We start from the raw sequence: 19,684 nt of genomic DNA, 5'->3' as shown, positions 1-19,684 counted from the left end.
AAAGTTGTGTTAATTTGAGAGTAAATTATTAGATTTTACTCTAGAAATAAAGCCAAGACACTCATCAATATTTAGAATTTGTAATTACTGAATTAACTTCTATTTTTCCTGAGTGTAGGAATTGTATAATCCACAAGTGAACACACACAGGTTATGATTTACTGGCTTAATGCCTTTTATAATCTGTGGGTGCTCTTTGTATTACTTTCAACATATAAGTAAATAAATATATTTATTCAGAATATTTATTTAAACTATATATATATCACAAGCTAATAAAATATGTCCTGTTATTTTATATATTGCTGTGAAAACTCATTTAAACTGGTAGTTCCAGTGCTGAAATCATTTTTGAAAACCACTACCCTGACAGTTTCATTTTTCTGTGTTACTTAAAGAAAAGTCTCCAGGGCTTCCCTGGTGGTGCTGTGGTTAAGAATCTGCCTGCCAATGTAGGGGACACGGGTTCGATCCCTGGTCCTGGAAGATCCCACATGCCACGGAACAACTAAGCCCGTACACTTCAACTACTGAACCTGTGCTCTAGAGCCCACGAGTCACAACTACTGAAGCCCAAACGCCTAGACTCCGTGCTCCACAACAAGCAAAACCACTGCAATGAGAAGCCCACACAGCTGCAACAAATAGTAGCCCCCGCTTGCCATGACTAGCGAAAGCCTGTGCGCAGCAAAGAAGACCCAATGCAGCCAAAAATAAATAAAATAAAAAAAAAAGTCTCCAAAATAAAATTGTGTCATGCAACTAGAATTATCAAGAGAAGGTCACTTTATTGGAGAGCAGAAATTTAATATTATAATAGTGATCTGTGTTAAATTTTGATTTGGAAAATACTCATTTTGGAGATCTCAGGCAAAACTGATAACATTTAAAGGGGTCAGGAAATGAGCACCTGCTGTTTAATAACTATATTACTGACACTCAGACTCAATAATTTGACAATTTGAACTATATATTGCATATTTCAGGAGGGTAACAGGCCTTATTTATCTAATTATTCTTTAGTACACCAAGTTATAAATTTTTTGATAAAAATTGCTCAGGTATCAGAAAGTATATTATATGATTTTTTTTTAATAGTAAGGACTTTAAGTACTACCAATCAGCAATAAAATCAACTACCAAAAATGTAACAACCACAGAAAAAAGATAACCATCCTCTTTCTTATATGTATTCATTAGTCAAGACTGGATAGCCAATGAGAAAAACCTAACCCAGTTCGTTAAAGTGAAACAAGATTTAAGTGAAAAATAGACATTATAATTCAGAGTTCACATGTGTATGTAACTCAGAGCCCAGTGGAATCCTCAGATTCAGACTGTCATCAAGACTTGGTCTCTTCAAATCATTCAGTTCTGCTTTTCTTTGATTTCTGTTTACTTTCAGCCAGGCTCTTTCCTGGCAGCCACAAGATGGCTGCTGGCATTCCCAGACTCACATTCTCACAGCTTTGGAAGCTCAGTGGAAAGACAGACTTTCTTTCTCGATAGTTTAGCAAAGAGTTCTGGGTTGATTCTTATTTAACAACTTACATGCTACCACCTGGCCACTTCTGACCAATCATAATCACCAAACCTGACTGTCATGCCCATCTATGCACAGGGAGTAGAGTTAGAGAGTAGAGAGGTGTGGGTTCTCTTACAAAATGAGGGAGAATAGGTACTTATTAGGCAAAAATTTTAATGTCCACTGCATACCTTAAAAACTGTTAACAGGCACGGAATTATTCCAGTGTCTGTCGTGTAGTCAAGAATATATTTTTAAGACTACTTGAAATTCCATAATTGAGTCTATTTAAGCAGATTTTAAAATTCAGTGAAAGCATGAGAAAGAATAAAGGTCCTTCCATTCTTTTTTTTTAATGTTTAAATTTATTAGTCAAAGATTATTCCTAGTTGAATTGACATTCATTGATTGCTAAATGATTATAGTAATTTTCCTTCCTGAAGAAGTGTACTACAAAAGGCATATGAATTCAACATAAAAAATTACGTATTGGAGTGACGTATTAAAAGGACATTAATGACCCTGAAATTAAACCATTATCTTATCCTCATGACCACAGGGTTCCAATCAACTTATCTCACCTGGATAGCATGTATATACAATGTTAGAATATGTTTGGAAAAGTGAGGAAACTTGGGAAGGAGAGAATCAAAGAAAATAATCTGTAAAAGCTAACATAAAAATACCGTAACCCCTGGTTCATTGACAGGCAATATTAAATCAAGGTTACCTGGCTTTCTGAAAAGTTGGCAGATTTTTTACAATTTTAAATTAATCTAATCTAATAATAGTTCCTTTGATTTGTTGGTAAATATTATGATTTTGTACCTAGACAGAATATAACACATTCACTCTTCATGTAACTTTTTTCAATACTATTTTAGGGGTCTTCAAGTTCTACTTACCCCTGTTCTTGCAAACATCCTTGAGGCAGATCAGGAAAAGTGTTGGGGTTTTGATCAGTTTTTTGCAGAAACAAGTGATATACTTCACCGGATGATAATTCATGTTTTTTCGCTACAACAAATGACAGCTCATAAAATTTATATTCATAGCTATAATACGTAAGTACCTCTTTATATTTTTTTCCTGTACTGTAATGTCTTGTTATATAATAATTACGTATCTTCATAAATCAGGAGAGGAAGTAGAAAGGATGCCCCAGCTTCACCAGAGGTGCCCACTTTCTGCTTAGAAAACGTTTGAGTGCTGAGTAAATTCCTTTTCACTTATCTTTGGAGTAAAAGGATTAGTTTTCTAATTTTCTAAAATTTACAGGTAAATTAGCTTGTTCTTACATTGCAAGTTTTACAGGACTATTTTCCTTTCTGTGCTTTCTCTTAAATTACATAATCACATAACTACAAATAGCATTTACTAGTAAATGGGCCATGTTTTATTAAGAATATTGTCTTGTCACTTAAAAAATATTAAAGTGTAAGTCTTAAAGATAGTTAGTGTAGTTATTATTTGCATATGTGGCATAAAGCCCTTATTGAGTACTAGGGAAATAACCATTTGTTTTATCTTAAAAAAACACATTACACCCATGTGATAAAAATCTACCCATGTGATAAAACTACATAACTAAATCATACACATCCTTACATGTGGAACTAGGGAAATCTGAATAAAATAGGTGGATTATACCAGTGTCAAGATCCTGATTGTAATATTGTACTATACTTATGCAAGATGTTACCACTGGGGGAAACTGAGTAAAAGGTACATAGTGTCTCTCCATATAATTTCTTTCAACTGCACATGAATCTACAAAGATCTCAAAAAAATGTTTTTTAAAATGAAAGGGAAAAAAACATTACACCCTTTCTATATGCCTTAATTGCTGTTTGACAAGACTCAGCAGTTTTGATGCCTCATAAAACTCAAAAAGAGACTTTCACTGATAATTTATTAAGGAATAAAATCAATTAGATGGAATAATATTTTAGACATTTTTGTCTAATCTATATCTAACAATATTATAAACATTAAATATAATGTAAATATAATGAATAAAATAATATTCATATAACGTTGGTTAAAATATATTATTCATTTTTATTTTGGTGCTTAATAGCCTGAATAGATATGTACCATAGGTGTTGGCCACTATTTCATCTTAAGAGTGTGCATGAACATAAAAAGCCCACCCAAGCCTGAGCCAAAAATCACAGCAGAGGCTTTTTGAAAGTGGCTTTTTTTTTGTTTGGAATCACAACATTGCTGCTGGAACGTTTATTTGATTTCATGAATCTGTTTAGGGAGAATCTACCTTTTTCCCCAAAACATCATTTTGAAAATGCCTGATTTTATTAATTCATTTAACAAACATTACATAGTCATGTTGTAAGTATTGTTCTCAGTTCTTTATATATTTAAATCATTTAGTCCTCACAGCAATTCTGTGAGGTGGAGACTGTTATTCCCATTTTATAGATGAAGAACCTCAGCACAGAGGAGTTAAGTAACTGAAGGTAATACAACAATTAAGTGGTAAGTGGAAGAACTGGAATTTGAATCCAGCTGTTCTGATTCCAGAGTCTGTGCCCTTAAACTCTGCCATATTGGCTCCCTGTTATTAAATATTAAAACTCCTGTGTATTGCACATATCCAATATAGGTATCAAACATAAAAATATTTTAGAATTGATTGCTGTATAGGCAGATTATGTGGAATTTTCAATTTAATAGACTTTATGGTATCCACATCAACAGAGCAGCATTTCTGTGGACTGGTCATGATCTAAAGTATCACTGAGAAATAGATGTGGCCCTCGTTAAAAAAATTTTTTTTACCTCTTTTTTTAATCCCAATTATGTTGTCCTTTTGGATTTTTCTCACACAGTGCTACTGTATTTCATGAACTGGTGTATAAACAAACCAAAATTATTTCTTCAAATCAAGAACTTATATATGAAGGACGACGTTTAGTTCTAGAACCTGGAAGACTGGCACAACATTTCCCTAAAACTGCTGATGAAAATCCCATCTTTGTAGTAAGCCGGGAACCTCTGAGTACAATAGGATTGATATATGAAAAAAGTAAGTTGGGATTTTTCTTATTGTTCTTACTAGCCATTTAAAAAAAAAAAACCTGAGAATTCCCTGGTGGTACAGTGGGTAGGATTCCACACTCTCACTGCTGAGGGCCCAGGTTCAATCCCTGGTCAGGGAACTAAGATTCCACAAGCCATGCAGCACGGCCAAAAGAAAAAAAAAAAAAAAAACTATAAAAATGATTGTCATCTTCATAAAGTCGACTGATGATGACATTAATGTAGAACTTTTATAAATATTAAAATTTTGTAAGTTAATTAGAGTAGTAGTAAAATTTAAAACCCTGTGTGCAACAAAATTTGACGTTAAATATTTTGTTTATAAAATGGTAAAAATAGTTTGTCATATGTTTTATTGTAGCTCTCTGCTTTTAGTATTTTACTAACACTCAAAATAACCTTTTGTATCATAAATCTCAGCAAATATTTATTGTTTCCAGGGTGAATAGGACACTTTTCCAGGCTTTGAAGTTTAAGAAAAATTAGATCTGCATTTTGGAATCTTTTAAATTATTAATTCTAGTGGTGAAAAAAAATTACCTGGATTTTTATATTTCTGTTTAGATCTTGGGATTTGATTTAGATTTAAAGGAAAGCATTGAGCTTGTTATGTTGGAATATATTTAAGAAAAAGAAATGAAACTCCTTAGAAATAGTGCAGGAAATTTGTTAAGGAATGAGCATTTTGTTCAAGTGGTTTTCTTTAGCCAGGAAAAGAACATTAAAGAGTTTTACCACTAACATTTAATTTAGAGGTTAATGTTTAATTTGGAGGTTGATGTATGAAGGATGAAATAATTCATAATTTTTTATTTCTGATTTTAATTATTTCAGTTTCCCTCCCTAAAGTACATCCACGTTATGATTTAGATGGGGATGCCAGCATGGCTAAGGTTAGTATTTAATTAAATGACTATATAAACATCTGAATTAAAATTATCTTATTAATAGTGGAAGCAATAAAAAGTGTATCTTTATATACACCTATGTAATTTAGGAAATTACTCATTTAGATTGTTACCCATGACAAATTTTTGTGTTCTTTCTTCTTCGTATCCTTTCTTGAACTCATAGGAAAATTTTCTCCATTAAGACAGTGAATTTTTACCATCATTATGTTTATTTAAAATTTTTATTGCAGTTATATCTGTCCTTAGCTTTTAGAAATTAGTAGCTTACTGTGTTTTTAATGATAAAAACACAAAAGCTTGAAAATTTTTATGTGAAAGTTTTTCTTACCCTGTACCACAGTTAGCACCAAATATTGACACTTTGTATTTCTTCATTAGGCAGTAACAGGAGTTGTGTGTTATGCCTGTAGAATTGCCAGTACCTTGCTGCTTTATCAGGAATTAATGCGAAAGGGGATACGATGGTTGATGTAAGTAATGGATTGAAATTTGAAAATTGATCTTCGCATAGGCCTCATTAAATAACTGGTAATCATCCCATCATTGATGCTTTACCCCTTCAGACTAGGTAGGGTCACGTGTATGATTTTTATTATAATACATTTGTTTCACAGTTTACAAAACATTTAGCAGCTGTTTTTTTTTTTTCCATTTGATTCCTACAAAAATCTTATGAGACAGATAGGAACAAATAGTATCTGAATTTTAAAATTAAGAAAAAAAATGAGAAAAATATAGGATTTCCCGGGTTGTCCAGTGGTTAGCACTCGGCGCTTTCACTGCCGTGGCCCCGTGGGCCTAAGAAACGTTTAGTGGATGAATATATGATATGTCATCTTTCCATCTGATAGAAATGGAGAATGAATAGTCTCTTAAGAATCGTGCCTCTAGTTCTATACAACGTCATTTGAAGTGTTTCAGTTTTATACACACATAATAATGGACTCAACAGTGCCCTTAGGCTTTAATGCTTGTGACAGTTTACGTTTAGCCACCTCACACCTGTCCTTCCGTTCTTGAAAAAACAGATATGAAGCATTTCATCATTCTTGTTCTTCTGCTGCTGTTTCTAAGAAGAAAAAAGTATAAGGCTCTTTTTTTTCCTGTCACCTTTATGTTAAACCCATAAATTTATGCTTATAATTTTTTTTTATGTGTTCACATATCCAGTTTGTAAGCCTGTGCTTTTCTCTTTCCATTAAGAAGCCTTTTTGTTTTTACTAAATGGTTTTTGGAAAAACCTAAGTGTTGACTCCATTTATTTTCATAGCATTGTTGCTAACAGCTCTTGTTTTCTCTTGCTGCTGCTATCTACTCCAGTCGCTGCTCCATGAAGCTTTTGTTTCTTTTACTTATTAGCTTTTAGTTCAATAAGTCATGAGAAAATAGTTTTTCACGTAGACCACTGTTGGCAAACTTTTTTAGTTAGTAAATATTTTAGACTTTGTGGACTGCAAATTCTGTTTTCATTTTGTTTTTACAACCTTTAAAAATGTAAATACGTTTCTTAGCAGAAACAGGCATCAGTCCTTAGTTTGTTGGCCCTTGATATAGATCAGAAGGTCTTCATTTATATTATATACTGTGTCATCCTGCTTAATAAATCAGACAATAGTCTACTATGAGCATTAAAAATTAATTCTTGTGGTATAAAATATAATGCTGTTCAGCTTATTTGTGTGATTGTAGATTAGTTTTGTTCCTTAATATAATTTTAATGCCTTAGATTTCTAAACTGTTAACCTGATAAGTGGTAATGGTTTTGTACCCTGGATAGGTATAAAGCATTACAGAGATGCTTTCAGTAGTAAAAAGTGAATTGGCTTTCATAATGTTTCAAGACTGTTAAGTTTGTCTGAACAGAATGTAGTACAGCAGTGTAATTAGTGAAAGGCAAGAGAAAACAAATAATTCTTTAGATAAACTAATGGGAATATTATTATTTTTTAGAGAATTAGTTAAAGATGATTATAATGAAACTGTTCACAAAAAGACGGAAGTTGTGATCACATTAGATTTCTGCATCAGAAACATTGAAAAGACTGTGAAAGTGTAAGTAGACTACTTCCTTACTAATAGTGGTTAAAATGTCAATGATTTTCCATTTCTGTTTAGTTTGTTTAGTTATCCTTGGCATGATATAGCATGCTCTGCAAGTCTTTCTATTAAGGGACAACCTTAGATTAAGTCATTTCCTACTAAGGGCAAAAATACTCAGTCATTTCAGTAAGAAATGAGTACCATCTTTTTGGTGGCATTTTCTCCTTCCCTTTGAAAAGGAAAAGGAATCTGAAATAGAAACATCTCATTTTTTTTACCTTGCAAAACAGACAACTCTGCATAGGAAAATATAAAACCTGTGATCAAAGGAAGTAGGAAGAGGTATTCTAGAACCCTATTTGGGTAGTATTTTTAGAATTTGGAGATTACTTTTAGTTTACTCTTTCCTATTAATCTTACCCCTGAGAATGCCTTTTTGAAACAATGATATTTTAAACTGCCTTGTTCCTAGGCTATACTATTTGTACTGCACAGGAAATATAATAAGTGAAACTAGTATATACTCTTGACCTCCATTATTTCCGAAATCTAGTATTTCGACTATTATCCTGACATAAGACTGAAATAAAGTTGTCTTTTATAGTTTATCTCTTAATCTGCAAATTTATAAGCAGAAGTATATAAAATTCCTTCTTTACGGAGACATCAAGTTTTCTTGGGATCTGTTGCTTATACGCTTTGCATTCAATATTCTATTGTTAAATAGTTATGATAATAAAAACTCATAATTTATAAAACATCTTTTAAAATCTATGCTCATGTAAAATTTTATGCTCATTTAATTTTTCTGTACTTGTTTTTCATACAGATATGAAAAGTTGATGAAGATCAACCTAGAAGCAGCAGAGTTAGGTGAAATTTCAGACATACACACCAAACTGTTGAGAGTAAGTATTTACAAAATTTTGACAATCGTGAGCTCATAATCTGTTCCTTTGCTGGCAAGATTAGATCTGAACTTTCCTAGAAACATGATGTACCTAAAGATCTCCAGAGAAAGAACAGCCTTTTCCCAACTTAAGGAACACTACTTTTTAAATAGACATGATATTGCAGCCAATTGATTTATTAATAGTTTTACTTATTACCCCCTTAATGTTGGTCCTTCAGGTTGCTTGCTACTTCTCACACTTTTATGTAATGCTGTAAAAAATAACTTTGTCCATAAAATATTTTCCATATTTTAGAAGTATAAGGTAACACATTCTTAACATTAATGTTAAAGAAGACATAAAGCATGAAAAGCAAGATATGTATTTGACTATATAAGAATTTAAGGGGCTTCCTTGGTGACACAGTGGTTAAGAATCCACCTGCCAATGCAGGGGACACGGGTTTGAGGCCTGGTCCAAGAAGATCCCACATGCTGTGGAACAGCTAAGCCCGTGCACACAGCTACTGAGCCTGTGCTCTAGAGCCCGCCAGCCACAACTGCTGAGCCTGCATGCCACAGCTACTGAAGCCCGTGCACCTAGAGCCTGTGCTCCACCACAATAAGAAGTCCACATACTGCAACGAAGATTAGCCCCCGCTCGCCGCAACTAGAGAAAGCCTGCGTGCAGCAACGAAGATCCAATGCAGCCAAAAATAAATAAATAGGGCTTCCCTGGTGGCGCAGTGGTTGAGAGTCCGCCTGCCGATGCAGGGGACACGGGTTCGTGCCCTGGTCCAGGAAGATCCCACATGCCGCAGAGCGGCTGGGCCCATGAGCCATGGCCGCTGAGCCAGCATGTCCGGAGCCTGTGCTCCGCAACGAGAGAGGCCACGACAGTGAGAGGCCCACATAACGCAAAAAAAAAAAAAAATTAAATAAATAAATAAATAAATAAATAAATTTTTTAAAAAAATTAAAAAAAGAAAGAATTTAAGATCTCTATATGTTTTTTGGTTTGGGTTTTTCTTTTTTTTTTTCCTTTTTGGCCACACCACGCGGCTTGTAGGATCTGAGTTCCCCAGCCAGGGATTGAACCTGGGTCCTCGGCAGTGAAAGTGCGGAGTCCTAACCACTGGACCGCCAGGGAATTCCCAAGATGTCTTATGTTAAAAAAAATAATATTAAAAAACAAATAGATTGAGAAAATGAGATAAAGGGTTTTTTTATATATATGAAAATAGCTCATACAAATGCAGAAGGAAAACATTAAATCTGCAGTAAATAGAGAACATTTAGAAATGATTTAAAAATGAATAGATCTAAGTGAAACTCTTGGAAAAAAAAGTTCAACCACAAGAGTAATAGAAAATTGCGTATTATAACAGTAAGATACCATTTTGTCTTTCAAATTAGCAAGGCTTTAAGAATTATATATAATGCCAATGCTAACACGAGCAGAATGCAAAGGGCATGCTTGTTTGTTGCTAGTAGCAGTATAAACCACCACATAAAACTTAATTTGAGGGCTTCCCTGGTGGCGCAGTGGTTGAGAGTCCGCCTGCCGATGCAGGGGACACAGGTTCATGCCCCGGTCCGGGAAGATCCCACATGCCGCGGAGAGCTGGGCCCATGAGCCATGGCCACTGAGCCTGCGCATCTGGAGCCTGTGCTCCGCAACGGGAGAGGCCACAACAGTGAGAGGCCCGCGTACTGCAAAAAAAAAAGTATTTTCTATGTTTTTTAAAAAAATATTAGATGTAAGCAATGTTTTATAAAATATATTTTATATAAGATTTTTCAAAGTTAATTTATTTTTGGCTGCGTTGGGTCTTCATTGCTGTGTGCGGGCTTTCTCTAGTTGCGGCAAGTGGGGGCCACTCTTCACTGCAGTGCACGGGCTTCTCATTGCATTGGCTTCTCTTGTTGCAGATCCCAGGCTCTAGGTGCGCGTGCGTCAGTAGTTGTGGCATGCGGACTCAGTAGTTATGGCTCGTGGGCTCTAGAGCGCAGGCTTGGTAGTTGTGGCGCACGGGTTTAGTTGCTCCACAGCATGTGGGATCTTCCCAGACCAGGGCATGAACCCATGTCCCCTGCATTGGCAGGCAGATTCTTAACCACTGTGCCACCAGGGAAGACCTATAAAATATATTAATATTCATGTTTTATTATCATATTGTACTCTTGGTGGAATATAACCTAAGAAACTGTCCTTGCATTTAAAGATAAAAATAATTATTCTGACTTTGAACTGAAGTAATCTACAAAAGAAATGTTATTCAAACTTTAGGCTCCATTGGCGTTGTGATGATCATTTCTGATTTTTCGTAATCTGGATCTGAATGCATTGGTTTTATTTAGCTTTCCAGTTCTCAGGGAACAATAGAAACCAGTCTTCAGGATATTGAAAGCAAATTATCTCCAGGTGGATTGCTGGCAGATACATGGACCCATCAAGAAGGCACTCATCCAAAAGATAGACAGTAGGTTATAACTGCATTGGCAGTTTCTGCTCTTATTATTAAATGTCCTTTTTCACATTGACTCAATTAATTTATTTGGACTTTTCTTTCTTAAATAGTGTGGAAAAGCTACAAGTCCTGTTAAATTGCATTACAGAGATTTACTATCAGTTCAAAAAAGACAAAGCAGAACGTAGTAAGTAAAATTTTCCATTTGTTAATCTGAGTCAGCCCTACTAGTTGTAATTTGGTTGAATTAATTTGGTATATTTGTAAGGGTGTCTACATAAGTTATTTATTTCAGAGACTTGGTTCTGTCAGGGAAGAGGTTGAATGTATTAAAAATTATCCTTAAAACCAACCTTTTGAGTATTTCAAATCAGGGATCAGAGCTCTGAAACCTCTAGAGTACATGCACGTAATGGAAAGGAATGAGATTGGCCCGTGGAAACTGAGGGGGACTAGAGAGGAGGACTCCCACCCCCATGTGAAGGGAAGAGCCACTAGTCACATTCACCTGATTGTTTTTCCAGTGTTCCTAGGCCTCAAGAGAAGCTAGAAATAGACTTTATTAGAAATATCCTGATTTTTAAATGTTGGCAGTTAATTTTTTTTTTAACGTTAGCACTGTACAGACCAAATAAAAGCATTTGTGGGCAGTATCTACCCATGGGTAAGAAGTTTGTGACATCTGCTTTAAACTCTTAGCCTTTATGAAGTAATAATCTCAAAAAAAAATTGCATGTGATTTTATGATTCTACATTTACAAGAGTAATACATATTCTTATTTTTAGGACTAGCTTATAATGAAGAACAAATCCACAAATTTGATAAGTAAGTGTCCAGATTATGTTTAATAATTATTTTTGGTTATGTTTCTTCTTAACATTGGAATTAATCATAATAAAAAATACATTTTAGTCTTGGCTTTATAGAATTGTTACTGTATGTGCACATATTTGAGGCTCACTCATCTGGCCCCTGGTTGAGAGGTTACTGAGACGGGAGAATAAGGGGGCAGTCTTCTTCTGCCTCCTGTGCTCTGATTGCAGAAGGACAGATAATGGAGAACATAGGCAAGGGCAGACTTAACCACCTCCTTAACCTTAACCTCATTCGATAAATAGTTTTTGACCATTCTCCACTATCAACTTTCTTTTTCTCCTCTTACTGCTATAATGTCTGTCTTAGAAACCTTAGGCTTTTTACCGTAAATATTCTAAACCCACAACAGTCATTACAGGAAATAAATTTCATATATTTGAAAATTCTTTAATATTGGAAATAGAAACAGTGACATTGGTTTAAGCCTCTGATTATTTCTAAATTACAGGCAAAAACTGTATTATCATGCAACAAAAGCTATGACCCACTTTACAGATGAATGTGTTAAAAAGTATGAGGCTTTTTTGGATAAGTCAGAAGAATGGATGAGGTAAGTAAACTTTCTGGGGGGTGATTAGTGGTTGTCTGCACAATATATAATTTAATGTATATTATATATTTTAAGTAAAAATAATATTAGACTGCTTATTAATTGGTTCTTTTTGGTTTTCAGAAAGATGCTTCATCTTAGGAAACAGTTATTATCCCTAACTAATCAGTGTTTTGATATTGAAGAAGAAGTATCAAAGTATCAAGACTATACTAATGAGGTATAGCTTCAAAATTATCTAGAAAAAAAGGCTTTTTCCTACTAGGAAAAATTAAAATAAAATTCTTCTAAGTTTATATCTGATAATGATTGAGAAGAGAGAAATAGGGTATAATATGCCTATATTCAGCTCTGCTTGCCCACTTGTGGTATGTATTTTGAGCCAAGTTTTAAGATGTTTTACAGTGAAAAACATCTGATAGACCATTTTCTTAAATCATCTATAAGCAAAGTTTTTCTTAAAAAGTTTTAAGTATTATATCACTGATGGTTTTGAAATTAAAACTTAAAGCTTTAAAGGACTTATTAAAACCTGTAACATTTGATATAAGATCTGTAGTAAGTATTCTGTTCTGTGATTGATATGGTTTTTTGTTTATTTGTTTTTGATGTTTTAGTTACAAGAAACTTTGCCACAGAAAATGTTTGCAGCCTCCAGTGGAATCAAACATACCATGACCCCAATTTATCCATGTTCTAACACATTAGTAGAAATGACTCTTGGGTAAGAAATTTATTATTTGGTAACTGTAGTGTTTCCATTTGTTTTTATTTCATTTTGTGATCTTGCTCTTTTATTTTGAAATGTTTTATATTTGTTATGAATACATTTGCTAATATTATTTAATGACTTAGATCAATCTAGAGAACTAAACATACTATATATAAATATAAACTGTAAAACACTTGAATACTTTTTTTGAGCACAGGTACTTTTATCTTTATTTTGAATATAGTATGAAGAAATTAAAGGAAGAAATGGAAGGGGTAGTTAAAGAACTTGCTGAAAATAATCATATTTTAGAAAGGTGAGTAATACAAAGATCATTCTGCCCTGTAATTATATATGCAATTGAGTACATAAACATACATCTATACTTGTATCTGTCTGTCTTCCTGTATCAATAGGTTAAGCAGTGGGAAAGGAATATTAAGTCAGAACCCTTAGGTTTTGTGAATTTCATGGTGCCTTTTAATGTGTTTGGGGTTCTTTCGATAAAGACAAGTCAACTGTGATTGATTCCATTTTATAGAAACACTGGTTAATAGAATTATTTGAATCAGTCTATGAAAACGAAAATCTTTTGCACATTTTTCAAAACATTTTCTCATAAGAATTATCATTTTCAATTCTGGATTCAGAGTTGCTTAGGAGATGCCAGCACTCTGATCAGTGCTATGTAACTCAGAGCCCTCTGAACCCCTCCTTGCACGTGAGCACCATCTGTTCATGGAGTTCTTTGAGGAGCTGAGTGTCTGCTTATCTCCAGAGTCCTAATAAATCAAGGAGAAAGAGAGTTGGAAAATGTACAGAGCCAATAAAGCCACTTTGGTGGCTGTTTCCTTGTCTGGGTTCCTCAGAGAAGTTAAGTCCTATTTGGCCCATGAATAGAAGCCTTCTCTTTCCAGCCCTTAGGTGCTTCTCCACAGGTCCTCTCACCTGCAAGATATTAACACAAGGATTTCACATTTATGTGGTGTTTTGTACACTTGAAGGGCACTTTCACGCTGCATGGCCTCACTAAGCGTGCATTCCAGCCTTGCATTCCAGGGCACAGCAGATAGTCCTTGTCCATGTTCCACAGGTGTTGACGTTCATAGCTGAAAAGATGTACTGGAGCTGGAACCCAGCCTCCTATCTCCCCACTAGCCCTGTTCTCTCAAATAAATGACCAAACATGTTCATAAGGCTTGGAAAGATTAAATGTCAGGAAATCACATGATATTTGAGCTACATGCAGAAAGTTATCAGGTGCTTCTATAGTATTATCGATTTTTTTAAATGAATTTAATGAATTGGTAAAAAAATGTTTAAACAATATATAATTGTAAAAATTGAAATAAAAGACCCCACCTCCTCTTTCTCATACCTCCCCACTCCCACAGAAGTGATCAGTATTAATAGTTTGTTGTGCATGTGTGTTTTATAAGAATGGAATCATTCTGTTCATACTAGTTTAGTCTCACTTTTTTCACTTAAGGCTGTATATCAAGGGTACTATTTCATATCCATACATATAGCTCTATTTTTCTCATTTTCAGCAGCTGCCTGATATCCTAGTTTATGGATCTGCCATATCAATTTGTGCATCCCTATTTGTTGGGCATTTAAGCTGTTTCTAATTTTTCACAGTTACAAAACATGCTTCAGTGAACATACTTGTATATATACCTTCATGTGCTTGTGTAAGAATATTTGAAAGGTTTACTTCTTGATGTTTCTAGATGTGGAGTTGTTGGGTCAAAGGGTATGCACATTTGAAATTTTTTTATATATATATATAAATTTATTTATTTATTTATTTATGGCTGCATTGGATCTTTGTTGCTGCTCACGGGCTTTCTCTAGTTTCAGTGGGTGGGGGCTACTCTTCATTGCGGTGCACAGGCTTCTCATTGTGATGGCTTCTCTTTTGGAGCACAGGCTCTAGGCACATGGGCTTCAGTAGTTGTGGCATGCAGGCTCAGTAGTTGTGGTGCATGGACTTAGTTGCTCCGCAGCACGTGGGATCTTCCCAGACCAGGGCTCAAACCTGTGTTCCCTGCATTGGCAGGCGGATTCTTAACCACTCTGCCACCACGGAAGACCCTGCACATTTGAATTTTGATAGGCGTTGTTAGTTTGTTCTCTAAAAGGCTTGTTACAGTCCCATTGTCAACACTGAATGTTATCAGTTTTTTAGATGTTTGCCAATTTGTTTAGTAGAAACCAACATCTTGTTTTAATCTTGTTTTAATTTGCATATCTTTGGTTAATAGTGATGTCAAACATCTTTTTATAGGTTTATTCAATTTTTTTTCTGTGAATTGCCTATTAGGTTTTAAAGTATTTTTCCTATTGGTTTTCTATTGGTTTCCTATTGGTTTATAGCATCTACATAGTAATTATCTAACTCTTTATAACTTCTTACAAATTTATGCAGTTTATAGTTTCTTCACAACTTTAGCTAAATCCTAAATTTATTCTGAAAGGCTAAAGATTAGCAAGTAGAAAAGACTATTAAAATATGTTTTAACGAAATTTTATATTGAATCACATGTTTTGTGGAATAAAATCCCCACTTCCCAAAGCATGTCCAATAAGTCATGTTTTATTTGCAGGCTTGACAATACATGGGTAATCAGACATGGCAGAATCATAACTTAAATGTTAAATGACCACTTAAGGATTTGTGCCAGAACTAGTAATAGAAGCCAGGTCTTGTGCTCTGTCTCCATACGGATATCTATCACTTCAGATTTTTTTGTGTCTAAAATCACTTAACATCATCCTTCCCAACTCAGTCTCCCCTGTAATTTACTCATCTTCTTCCCCTTTCTCCTCCTACCATGAACATAAATTATTTTATTATTTATTTTTTTAATGAATTTATTTATTTATTTTTGGCTGCGTTGGGTCTTCATTGCTGCATGGGCTGTCTCTAGTTGCGGCAAGTGGGGGCTACTCTTCATTGCGGTGCGCAGGCTTCTCATTGCCGTGGCTTCTCTTGTTGCAGAGCACAGGCTCTAGGCATGCGGGCTCTGTAGTTGTGGCTCGCGGACTTTAGAGCACAGGCTCAGTAGTTGTGACGCATGGGCTTAGTTGCTCTGCAGCATGTGGGATCTTCCCAGACCGGGATCAAACCCGTGCGTTGGCAGGCAGATTCTTAACCACTGTGCCACCAGGGAAGTCCCCATAAATTATTTTAGACACTCACTCTTATTTACTCCCTTTCATCAAGTTTGGTAATCTTCCTTCAAACGTTTCTGTGTTCCCCCTCATCAACCTCATTTAGATCTCCTTTCCCCCTACCTGGTGAGCCATGATAATAATCTACTACCTATTTCCCTAACCAGTTCTTCCCATCTGTCATGGGTTTTACAGCCAAAGTAATATTCCCAAATACTGATCTAATCATACCACTCCCTTGGCTCAAAAATTTCTAAATTCCTATTACCTAAAAAGTCAAGTCTAAATTCATACTTGAATTAAAAGAATATAATAGTCTGGCCCCAGCCTAATCACCCAACTTTATTTTATGCTGTTCCTCCAAGTAACATACTGTTTTAGCAAGATTCCATTCCTTACTGTCCCTGACTCCCAACTCCACATCTTTGCTTATAAATCCCACCCCACCAAAAGAAATTATCCAGCTCTTTCTAACACTTTCTAGATTACATTACTCCCCCATTTTCTCTTAAGAAGTCTTCCCAAGCCACTGAGTTGTATTTTTTCACATATTTATGATAGTGGCACTGTGTTTCAGTAAGAAATAGAGCAGATTATAGTTGGTTAACTCTTTAAAAATAATAGTTTATTCCTCTGAAAAGTATTTGATATTCTTCTTTAAAATGTTGGAGGCCAAATAAATGAATCTTTTGAGATCGCCTTTTTTCTTTTGTGTTTTAGGTTTGGCTCTTTAACCATGGATGGTGGCCTTCGCAATGTTGACTGTCTATAGCTTTATAAGAAGTTTGAGGCAAGTTTCAGTTTGCACAAGAAAATAATGTTGGGGCATTAAATGAATGCCTCTGTAGGTGGTCTCTTGTTTTTACATTTCACTATTGGATGTGGTCTTGTAAATATGTACAATACTGTAAATATATAAAAAATATATAAATTTTTGGCTGCTAAGATGTAATTTTACTTTTTAACATTTATAATTATATGAGGACATTTGACCTCAGTGAGCACTGAGAAGAAAGCCATGACCGATACGTTGAGATACTTACTGATCCTCGACTCTTCTGAGTAAGGCCAGCTAAGTCATATATCTCTGACTGCCTACTGGAAACATTTTTAAGTGGAACCAAAATTGGCATCCTTACAAATCAGTAAAGGCTGATTGTTAACACGTTTATAAGTGATAGAATGGAGAGGTAGCTTTTGTGAGTGGGGAGCAGAACCGAACCACTGTTTTACTAGGATCACAGTTTTTTTGAGAAGGATAAAGTGGCATTATCCTAGTTATCCTTGTATCTGTTTAATTTCAGGTAAATTATTGAACAAAATTTTTGAAGTGATTTAATTATTAAAAACTGTTCATTTTTATTTTGGCCATAAATGTATAATTGTCATAAAAATTTTAGGATCATTTCAACTGTTTTAAGCTGTATATTTCTTCTTTACTTTAATTCTGCTTACTACTTTATGAAGAAGTATCAATAAATTTCTCAATTGTAATGTAAAGAGTTTGTATTTTTCTGTGTACAACAGTTTGAGAAACAAAAGTTATCTTTTGAAAAATAATATGGGTGGTAATGGTAAATTATCCGCAGAAATTACACGAGGGGCAATTTTGTGACTCTTCTAAACCCACTGATTCCAAGTTTAGTAGAAGTTCTTTTGTAAATTCATAAATGTATGCTATACAAATCCAGAAGGAGCCTTCTCTTTGAAAAATATACACAGAGTTCTAGACTAAAGGATTGTGCTCAATGAGAAATTATTTTGCCCAAGAAGGATTTGGTTTTAGTTTGGTTTCTGACTTAGATGACTGAAGTATGATCATGTACAACCTGTATATCATAAAGAGATCATGTCCTAGGTAGTAAATAAATTTGGCTGTCATGAACATTGGAAAACTGAAAACGGATTAGGATGTCATTTGAAATCTCAAATTGATGCATCATTGTAGTAGGGAATTTTAAGTGTCACATGTATACATTATAAAAATAAATGCATGGGTCAATGACGTTACTTTTATAAATACAGTTATCCCCTGTCAAAAACTGTTTAGTCTGAGAGGGTATGGGGCAAGGGGGTATTTAATCCCTTTTAAGTTTAATTTTCTATTTGACCATCTAACATCAGTGTCTAATTGTGTAGTTTAAATGTTTATATCACTGAACACTAGGTAAAATTTTACTTAAATTATGTAATCAGTTAATATATTTGCAAATTTCGTTTTTATTTAAGCACCTCTAGAAAAGAATACCAGTAAACAAACCCTTGCTGTGGGGATTGTATATGTGTAAGTTATACTGGTAAGCACAATTCTGTTCCACACTAGTATTAATTAAGACTAACTGTTCTATTCCCCATTACAGCAACATGTAAATCAAGCACTCTTGCTTTCAGTATTTTACCCTGAAGTATGCATCCTCATTCAAAACACCTTATGTCAGTAAATACATGGTGACATTGGTCTGCTAACCAAATTTTCAGAGTTACTATGTAAGTGAAATTAGCTTTAAAATAAGTTGCATCTCTAGTTTACTAGCTTTTTTTTTCAATATTGGGATATATTTCCAAAAGACAGGGATTAAAAATATTATATGTAACAAGTAGAAGAGTTACTGGATTTAACTCTTTTTTTTTTTGATACTGTCTCTTCTTTTTTAATTGATATAAAGTTGATGTAAAATATTATATAAGTTACAGGTGTACGATATAGTGATTCACAATTTTTAAAGGTTATACTCCATTTACAGTTGTTATAAAATATTGTATATTCCTTGTGTTATACAGTATATCCTTGTAGCTTATTTGATACATAGTAGTTTATACCTCTTAATCCCCCACCCCTATCTTGCCCCTCCCTGCTTCCCTTTCCCCACTGGTAATCACTAGTTTGTTCTATCTGTGAGTCTGTTTCTTTTTTACTGTATTTACTAATTTGTTGTATTTTTTAGATTCCACATAAAAGTGATATCATACTGTATTTGTCTTTCTCTGTCTGACTTCTTTCAGTTAGCATGATACCCTCTAAGTCCATCCACATTGTTGCAAATGGTAAAATTTCGTGTTTTTTTTTATGGCCGAGTACTATTCCATTATATATATATATATACACACACACACACATACCATATCTTCTTTATCCACTCATCTGTCAGTTGACACAGGTTGCTTCTGTATCTTGGCAATTGTAAATAATGCTGCTCTGAGCATTGGGGTGCATGTATCTTTTCAAATTAGTGTTTTCGTTTTTTTCGGATATATACCCAGGAGTGGGTTGCTGGGTCATATGGTACTTCTACTTTTAGTTCTGTTTTTAGTTTTCCAAAGTGGCTGCATCAATTTGCACTCCCACCAACAGTGTACAAGGGTTCCCTTTTCTCTGCATCCTCACCAACATTTGTTATTTGTGTTCTTTTTGATGATAGCCATTCTGACAGGTGTGAGGTAGGATTTAACTCTTAATGTAAAAAAGAGA

The 19,684-nt window shown here is 34.5% G+C and overlaps 1 protein-coding gene across 2 annotated transcripts in view; it reads left to right on the top strand.

Annotated features, from left to right (window-relative positions):
* TBK1 (TANK binding kinase 1) overlaps positions 1 to 19,161 on the top strand; it is a 40,570-nt gene extending 21,409 nt beyond the window's left edge. For both annotated transcript variants that reach the window (XM_060165605.1, XM_060165606.1), the window contains 14 exons: positions 2,410 to 2,589; positions 4,375 to 4,571; positions 5,420 to 5,478; positions 5,875 to 5,966; positions 7,447 to 7,548; positions 8,366 to 8,444; positions 10,790 to 10,911; positions 11,010 to 11,086; positions 11,686 to 11,725; positions 12,225 to 12,326; positions 12,450 to 12,546; positions 12,944 to 13,050; positions 13,283 to 13,354; positions 16,936 to 19,161. In XM_060165605.1, the coding sequence (XP_060021588.1) occupies positions 2,410 to 2,589; positions 4,375 to 4,571; positions 5,420 to 5,478; positions 5,875 to 5,966; positions 7,447 to 7,548; positions 8,366 to 8,444; positions 10,790 to 10,911; positions 11,010 to 11,086; positions 11,686 to 11,725; positions 12,225 to 12,326; positions 12,450 to 12,546; positions 12,944 to 13,050; positions 13,283 to 13,354; positions 16,936 to 16,987 (1,378 nt within the window). In that variant the 3' untranslated portion in view covers positions 16,988 to 19,161. The remainder of the gene's footprint in view (positions 1 to 2,409; positions 2,590 to 4,374; positions 4,572 to 5,419; positions 5,479 to 5,874; positions 5,967 to 7,446; positions 7,549 to 8,365; positions 8,445 to 10,789; positions 10,912 to 11,009; positions 11,087 to 11,685; positions 11,726 to 12,224; positions 12,327 to 12,449; positions 12,547 to 12,943; positions 13,051 to 13,282; positions 13,355 to 16,935) is intronic.
* The last annotated feature ends 523 nt before the right edge of the window (positions 19,162 to 19,684 follow it).

The sequence above is a fragment of the Lagenorhynchus albirostris genome, chromosome 11 (genome assembly GCF_949774975.1).
Source record: "Lagenorhynchus albirostris chromosome 11, mLagAlb1.1, whole genome shotgun sequence".
Classification (NCBI taxonomy): Eukaryota; Metazoa; Chordata; class Mammalia; order Artiodactyla; family Delphinidae; genus Lagenorhynchus; species Lagenorhynchus albirostris.
The sequence above is the reverse complement of the archived record's forward strand: the minus strand, read 5'-3'. Positions and strand labels throughout refer to the sequence as shown.